The 8,465-nt window shown below is 35.5% G+C and overlaps 1 protein-coding gene across 3 annotated transcripts; it reads left to right on the top strand.

Annotated features, from left to right (window-relative positions):
* The first annotated feature begins 3,836 nt into the window (after positions 1 to 3,836).
* Positions 3,837 to 7,850, top strand: LOC126608208 (uncharacterized). 3 transcript variants are annotated; one of them, XM_050276042.1, is made up of 5 exons: positions 3,837 to 4,072; positions 4,229 to 4,303; positions 4,764 to 4,854; positions 5,035 to 6,908; positions 7,409 to 7,850. In XM_050276042.1, the coding sequence occupies exons 4-5, from the start codon at positions 5,175 to 5,177 to the stop codon at positions 7,604 to 7,606; spliced, it is 1,932 nt and encodes a 643-aa protein (XP_050131999.1). In that variant the 5' UTR covers positions 3,837 to 4,072; positions 4,229 to 4,303; positions 4,764 to 4,854; positions 5,035 to 5,174; the 3' UTR covers positions 7,607 to 7,850. The 3 variants fall into 3 exon arrangements, with proteins under 3 accessions (XP_050131999.1, XP_050131998.1, XP_050131997.1); XM_050276041.1 differs by lacking the exon at positions 4,764 to 4,854; XM_050276040.1 differs by lacking the exon at positions 4,764 to 4,854 and having other exon boundaries at positions 3,837 to 4,303.
* Positions 7,851 to 8,465: the final 615 nt, after the last annotated feature.

The following is an 8,465-nucleotide window of genomic DNA, read 5'->3' as shown; positions in this document are numbered from 1 at the left end:
GAGGTTGTCCATACAGTTGTATTGAAATGGAAGAAAATTCGAGAGGGAGGAGAGAGAGAGAGGGTCAACAGGATTGGTTGGTGTGTGTGTGTGTGTGTGTGGTCCAGTTTGCAGCCAATCAACCAAAAACTTAGGCCTTTTAGTTCTAATTAGGTCCAATTAATTAGGAATATAACTAATTGGTCCAAAACCTTAGCCTATACACACACACGACTCAACAATTAAAAGGCATAATAGAAATTTCCACACTCTTGAGGATAAAATAATATATACGTTCGGGACGGGCTATCACAATTTGAGTTTTTAAGGTAGGAATGAAGATTAATGCAAGCTAAATGAATTCTATTACAAATTTTTACGATTCCAAAAAGCACCAAATATGTTGATATTCTTCTTAGTTTAGGGAATCGGATTGGTAAAACCAGTACATGAATTGAAACTAAAAGATGTCGATATTATTGTGTGTGATCTAAATCTTATACATTCAATTATTCTTTTCAAATGCTTTTGTGAGTATTCCCAAGTTTAAAATGGTGGACTGTCATTGTGAAGTCATCAGTTAGCTCATTTTTAGAAAAAAATATATTATTTTTTTTCAAATTTAACGTATCATTTACTAAATATCATTATATTTAGACTTATAAAAACACTTGTTATAAGTTACATATGCATGATCATTAATAATTTGTTTAGTTTCCATGATCAATTATACAAACAAACAACCACATTAAATCGATTCAAGTTAAAACAAAGTATCATCATATATTAGAGGGAAATTTGTAACCTAATTTCCTAGTGGTGGAACCCTTAGGTCAAATTGCCATCATATATCAAGAAAAGCATATCTACATGAAAAGCTTTTTTTATGCAAATAGGATAGGGGATAGATGCCATCCCAAATGCTTTGTGTTAGTGGGGATGCCATAAAAAACTCTTTCAAAAATGGACTATTCATAGACTCTCTATCATCTCATTTTTTAGTACAATGTTTTATAATGTTGACACGGAAATTAATGTTAAACTATAAAATTTCAAAGAGTTTCTGGACAATCCTACTTTAAGAGAGTCTCTTTAGCAGTTCTCTTTTATTTATTATAAGTCACTAATTCCCTTGGGAAATTAGGCATAGAGACCAACAACCACCATGTTCAATTTCAAACAACCTATGTTCAATTTGTTACATATGTAGTTATAGATATTCAATTTTTCTTTGGTTGTTATGTGAACCAGCTTTTTCTTTGTGTAGTTGGTAGTTACTAACTTATTATTGAGCACGGGGAAAACAGAGATTCAAAAGAGGGTGGTCAGAAAAATTCTGGACTCAAATTGTTTTAGTAAAATAAACTTTATTTACTTGTTTAATTCCCTTAACTTGCCTTGAAAATATTGTTTTATTTTATTCCAACCTAATATTCTATACTAAACGAGGCCTTAAGGTTGCGTTTGGTAGGTGAAGTGGGACAAAACACAGTGGGATAGAACTAGTTCGTCCCACTTTTGGTGCGACAAATAGAGTGGGACGCGCCTATCCCTGGAACCGATTTTAAACTTCAATGCAGATGGTAGAGCACAATATTCTCTACAACTTGACTAAGCTTACGTACAGTTGCATAAAATTAGAGTGTATAGACGTCTAACAATAGAAATAGGTTAATGACATTTCTTTTCAAAATGTTGAAAAAATATTATAAGTTTGAACTCGTCCCATGTTTGGAAAAATACCAAAAACATATTAATGTGTGTTAGAATAAGTTTGACCTTCACCACCTTCGTTGCTTGCATCGCCGGAATGATGCAGGTGACTGTCATGGTGGTGGCTGATGAGAGAGGAACAATAAAGATTGTGGACGGTGGATGTAAGTGTTTAGTTTTTTAAATTTTAATTGGGAATATATTCATAAGATAAGATTGTTGGGGTAGAATAAGAAGCACATATAAATTTAAAAAGTGGGTGTATTTATAAAATTGTAGGAAGTCAATAAAATAATAATTTTTGGGAATTAAGTAACCATAATTTATACTTTTGATTGCAACATCATAACCATTGAATGCTGGAAATAAATCTATTGAGGTGATAGCCGATCTAATCATTAGATTAATAAATATTATCCACCGCCTGAATAATAAATAAGTAGGAAAGGATAACATGAACACATTAAATAAACTAATATGAGTAATAAATACACAAATATATAAAAATAGAAACAAAAAATAAATATAACGGGAAAGAATGTAGTAATGTAAAGGTCGGTGGTCACTAGGAAGATCGAACCATAGGTATGTATGTACTTGACCATCTCCTACGTTATTCTTATTTTGTATTCTTGTCAATTATATTGTTTATCTGTGTTATAACACGATACAACGGTAATTTTTTATGCGAATACTCTTACAATAAATTTATTATCTTAATGGCACAATTGATGATATGAATGATTGTCTGTTAAATAGTTATCACATAGTGTCACTGATTGAAAGAAGAATTCCTTCTCTAATACATATAACAATTTTCATGGCACGAATACATAACCACTCAGCATTTTGTGTCAATTAATTGGGTAATGCTAGGGAGACTAAATTTATAAACAAAGTTTTGGAAACTAAAGAACATGGAATTTGATAATTAATTAATTATTTAAAAGTTGATAAACATGTTTATTCTTACTGATGACACATCATTTAAATTGCAAACTTAATCTCTCTAGCATTATCCATAAAAGAAAAACTTGTGAATAAAAAACATACACACATATTTATCTTATTGTTACAAAACATCAGCGTGACAAAGCATTCGTAGAGTGTACGCATAAATCTCTTCTTCACATGTGGACGTCCAACGCATAAAAAATGATAGCCAAAATTCGAAGCAAGCAGAGGCAATTTGCTGATGTGGCGTCTTCTTAGTTGGTTAGTAGTAGTTGGGCCCACTATGACCTACGCAGCGGAGTTCTTTGGCTTTCTCAGTATCATGCGCACCAGCTCACCCACTAAACTCCCTTTTCCCTCTCTCTATCCAACTCTCTCTTTATTTTTGAACCATACCAAACAGTAAAGGGATAAGCTCGTACCAATATTAAAAATTCAAATTGTAATGTACCAAATTCAGATTCCCACAAAATATAATATTTCAATTGACTCGTTACTGGGTAATTGCGAATTGTAATTTTGTTTGTTGGGTCTCACATAAGTGTAAATGTAATTATTCAATCCATCACACAATCATTTTTTTAATATACGCACATAAGAGAGTATAAAATATTTAAGATAATTGTTTATAAAGTGAAATTATCAAACCAGACTAGTCACTAAACCAAATGTTTCATTAAACACAATAATTTTGTTCTGTTATACCACTCTCTAATTCTTAAACTAAACAAATCAAAATCATAGGTTAGGTAAGTGATTTAACAATAACCCTCTCTTAGTTTATAATTTGTTTGATCATGGAGCTGTATATTCACAATCTAACAAGAATAGTTGACAAATTTCAACCCTAGAACATAACAATATGATATGTTCCTCTTCAACAAAAACTCATCCGTAAACACTAAAGCAATCTTCTTCCTAAGATAGAATCAACCATGACACACAAAACTCATAAACATTTTATTATTTTTCGAACAAACGATATTATTTACACAATAATTAGCAATAATTGATTCAAATTCTCCTTTAATGAATATCTAACCTAAAATTTCTCACTTACAAACGAAGATAAATACTACTAAACTGAGTTATGAACGTTTTCTTAACCAGCTATTTTTGTCAATGTAGTGGCCTAGAAAAATATGAAGTGGGTCCCCGCCCACATTGATGAAACCCGGGACTTTGCGAAACCCATTTCAGACCCCAAAACGAGAACATAGAAGTTCTGTTTTTTCCACCCACGCCCGCCATTTCCTTCTTCTTTCTTCAATGGCTGCCTAGAACCGTTGCGCCATTTTCTTGAAAAAAAACCAGAGAATTCGAAAGCTAGTATTGTGAGACGTGTGAGAGCATTAGTGGCGGTGGAGGTGTTAGTGGTGGTGGTGGAGGCGGCTATGTTGCTTGTCTCTGCTTTTCCATGTGCTTGGTTGGTTATTCTTTCATCTTTTTTCTTTCCCTTCCTTTATTGACCTTTCTTTCAGTCTTCTTGGTGCTTAAAGTTTGCGGTTGGGAGAATAAGCTCAAAGTTTGAGAGTAAAACTGTGTTCAATGTGTTGCAAATAAGCTGCTTTTTTTTTATCAGTGCTTGTGGGTGTTTGCTAATCTGTGAGCATTTGATTTCTGTGCTGCTTGCTTCTCCTCGGATCCAATTCATCTGGTAAGAGAAAACAATTGGTCCTCTAGTAATTTTTTTTTATTGTATATTTTATATATGGGTTGAACTGTTTTTCAGGGTGTCAGGACTCAGTGTTGCATGTTTTATGGCCACTTTGTGGCTTTTTTATTTTAATAATAGGCAACTTTGAGGCTTTAATTGTGAGTTTTATAAATATTATTTTGAATTTCCTTTCTGGGTTTTGTTTGTATGGAGGTAAGATGTGTAAAGATTGAATCTTTAGTCTTTCTGTCATCTTCCTCCTCAGTTGTTAGAGAAATTGTACTGTTCTGGGCAGAGAAAAAGAGAAATTGTAAGATGAACAGCTACAAATTAGGAGTTAAGTATTTTTGTTTTTATTGAATTAGAAGGTAAATTGTTTTGTTGGTCAGACTAAGTGGGGGGATTTTTGTTTTTTGTTTTTCCATATGAGGTGTTTCTTCTTTTTCTTGTTTTGGATTAGGGTAAGTTTAGAGCTTCTGAAGATATTTTGAAGATTGTGCTGGAGCCTTATGCTTCAAACTTCAGATTATGCAAACAGTCTCAGAAGCATGGTATTTGGCAACTTTCTTCAATTTCTGGATTTATTTCCAAAGTTTCTGAGTTGATAGATAGTTTCATTGATATTCGGATATATTCGCTTTAGAAAAACTACCAAATTCCCAATTGATATCTACTTACTTCTGCAAATTGATAGCTTACACTTACCGCTTGGAGTATGTGTTTATGTTCAGGTTACTTGTAAGATAAGACTTGGATGGTGGGAACTTATATAAGGCGGTCTACGAGCCAATCTATGTAATTCAGTTTGAGGCAGAACATAGATAAAAAAATTATCTGTCATTGATGTGTGCTATTTGGTTGGGGTCAGCAGATGGATGATAAGTTTGTTGATGCTCAGAAAGACCACCAGGGGCAAGAGGATTCGTTGCATAGATTGAACGAGGAGCGGGAATTATCAGGAGAAGGTACTTTAAGTTCTTCTGGCTCAAAATTGAAAAGGTTGGTCACATGGTCAAATCCACAGCATGCACTAATTTCAAATGTTAAGCGTTTGCAAATTAGTAAATGTTGCATAAAAGGTTCCTTGTTTCAAAGTGGTATTGGCTTGGACAGTAGTATTCCAAAGCACATACTGAGCATAGATGAAAAATTTCGTCAAAAATGCATGGAATTGATTCATATTAGTGCATCCAAAGTAGCTCATTGTAATACAGCTGTGAAATTGAGCTCTTCAACGATCAGTGCTTTGCCCGAGTGCTTGAATGTGGCTGAAAGTAGAAGTGGAGATACGTGTAGTTCTGCTAGATTCGTGATTGAATGTCCATTGGCAACTGGTGGTGGGAGTGTAGTAATAAGCCCTGCCGGACAGTGGATTGTGGGTAGAGTTATGGGGAGCAAGAGTATGACGAATATATTAAAGAGCCCTTTGTTTCACCAATTTTGGCCCTTGGGTAGCAATACAGACTTAAGAAGAATAGACTGCAATAATGACAAAGGCTCGATATGCTATGATTTCACAGACTCACCTGGAGGATTTAGTTTCTCTTCTTCACCGATGCTAGAAAAGGAAACACCAATTAAGGGAAGCCATAAAAGTGAATCTAATGCCGGCCACAAAAGACTTATTTCTATCTGCAGCACAAACTCAGCATTGTCCGATCAATCTTCTGCTTCCACTCTTGCCACTGTTTCTCGGGGAATGCTTCAATGCACGTGGAAGGGAGGGAATCCTCATTTTGTTTTCTCCACAGATGAACAAAGGGAGGTCTATGTAGCCAACATGTGGAAAGTCGAGTCTGAAGAGGATAAGACTCTAGACTATATTTATTTGTTTCATTCAGGAAAGGGTGGGCAAAAGGACCATGAGATTCGTGATGGTGAGTCACACCTTGTCGGTAAGATGAAGGTCAATAATTTGGTCTCCCTCTGCCCAAGCAATTCAAAGATCATGGAGACTGAATTTATTTTGTTTGGTGGTGGTATTGAGATGCACACTTGTAGCCATAACCTCAGGCAGAGCAAGGGGTTATCAAAAAAAGTGGTCGAGGCATTCAGGACAACTCACTCATCCAAACAAAGAACCATCTCCAAATTGAGTGGACCATGTTTCATAGTTGAAAATCCTTCTCAGGAGCCATGCCTTGATACAGGCAACAATCAAGATGCTCTACGTGTGCCCAATTTGTTAGAAGATCATCTCCCTCCAAATTTCGAATTGGCTTCCATTGTTGTGAAAGACCATCTCCCTGATGATCGAAAGGAGGAAGCTGGAGGTTGGGGATTGAAATTTCTAAAGAAAGTTGGGAATAAGAAAATCAGTAACTCAGTGGAGGCTTCAGTGCCTGTCGAATGTTGTCGAAATAATGGTGATTGCTCTACCAGTACGGATGTTCTAATCCCAGCAGGAATTCACGGTGGGCCAGGAACCAGAAATGGCGGTCCTTCAAGTCTTACCGAAAGATGGAGATCTGGTGGACAATGTGACTGTGGAGGTTGGGATCTGGGGTGCCCACTCACGGTACTCAAAACCAAATCAAGCAGAGTAGACATTTTGCCTCAATCCGACACTCAGGGGGAGTGCAAATCATTTGAATTAAATAGAACGGTACGCCAATCTCCTACCTCCTCACCTCTCCCTCCTCCCCCCTTTTTGTTTATTACAACGTGACATAGATCATTTATTGAGCACGTATTAAAATTGACTTCATCCACACATGTTGATAATTTTTGTGAAGCTGGTGTTTGATATGATAAGTTACTTCTCCGGTTCTAGTTGTCGAAAACTTCTCATGAGTCATGATAGACCTAATAATTTGAAAAGGTTATGTAATTCCTGAAAAAGATATTGTTTTGGACATAAAATAGATCATGCGATATTGTATTCTGAGTTGAAAGAGAAGAATGAAATGCTTTTACGACTTACATGACGGGAACTGAAACTTGGTATTTAATATTTCCCGCATATTTCCGTGTTGTGATTGTTTTTGAAGTTACTTCATGTTACCAACATCTATTCATGCTATTTCTGTTGTGCTTAACTTTTGAGCAACTATGTAATAATCTGAATTTGCACTGAGATGCTTATCTTTCATTTCAATTCCTCAGGGTTCAGAGCATGGTCCTCCTGCATGGAGGATGTTGAATGTCCACGATGATTTGTATTTTGTTCATTTTCAACCATCTCTGTCAGTTCTGCAGTCTTTCGCAATTGCAGTAGCAATTATCCATACACAGAGTCCAGCCCTCCGACCCAAATGTACAGGCATTTTAAGTACCAAAGTCCAGGGTTTGAAAATTATGTAGTTTTTGTAACTTTTACTTTATACAGCAGCTGGTAATTTTACAATACATATGTTTTTATATCTTGGAACTGAGATGATTTCTGTTGAGTTTTATGGTTTTCAGTTTCCATGATATAGTGATACCACAGTTTTCTGATACTAGGTTAGTTGGTATTGGTTGGGATTTAGTCCCTTGGTTTGTAGGCTTTAAACCCTTGTAACCTGCTCCTTTCTATTGAATGTACGAGATTGTGCTATTAGATTAAGTGATGGCAAAACATCAAGCCAATTGAACAAAATTTTCATTTTATGTATACCTCCGTTCTTAACATGCTTGCTGTGGTCACCATTAGTTCGTTCAAGACCATCTTCTTACATGGAATGCATCATTCTGGTGCTCACAAAGTAAGTTTCTCTCATGCTTTCTTCCTTCTGGTGCTTGTTTTCATCAGGACATGTTTTAGTTAAAGAGCTTCCGTTTGACGTATTAGATTCTCTTGTAAAGCAGACTTTCACCCACTAAGAGTGCATCATAATCAAAAGTTAAAAGTGAAAAACATGCCAATAGAAGCAGGTCAAGAGTTCTGGATTGCTGTGATATGTCTGGATTGTTGATCTAATACGAGTTTAATAGCGTGGATATTAATTAATCTAGCATATGCGTTTAAAGTGTGGTTTTATGGTTGGAAATTTCCTTGAGACATTTTCCCTCTGAGGTATTATATCATTTATTACTGAGAAAGTTCATGTTCTGCAGTACTAGTGAGAAGTCAATAACAGGCATGATAAATTGTCATTGAACATATTCACTTACAGTCTGTTTGGTGACATTGTTGCTTATGGCTTATGGGTTTCCCTTTCGATTTAATGAGAAAAGGAGA

The sequence above is a fragment of the Malus sylvestris genome, chromosome 16, assembly GCF_916048215.2.
Source record: "Malus sylvestris chromosome 16, drMalSylv7.2, whole genome shotgun sequence".
In the NCBI taxonomy this organism is placed as follows: Eukaryota; Viridiplantae; Streptophyta; class Magnoliopsida; order Rosales; family Rosaceae; genus Malus; species Malus sylvestris.
This window is presented reverse-complemented; position numbering and strand designations above follow the sequence as displayed.

Coding starts and splice junctions, on each gene's coding strand:
- LOC126608208 (XM_050276041.1), top strand. CDS start 5,175: ATGGATGATAAGTTTGTTGATGCTCAGAAAGACCACCAGGGGCAAGAG. Junction 6,909..7,408: donor CATTTGAATTAAATAGAACG/GTACGCCAATCT, acceptor TCAATTCCTCAG/GGTTCAGAGCATGGTCCTCC.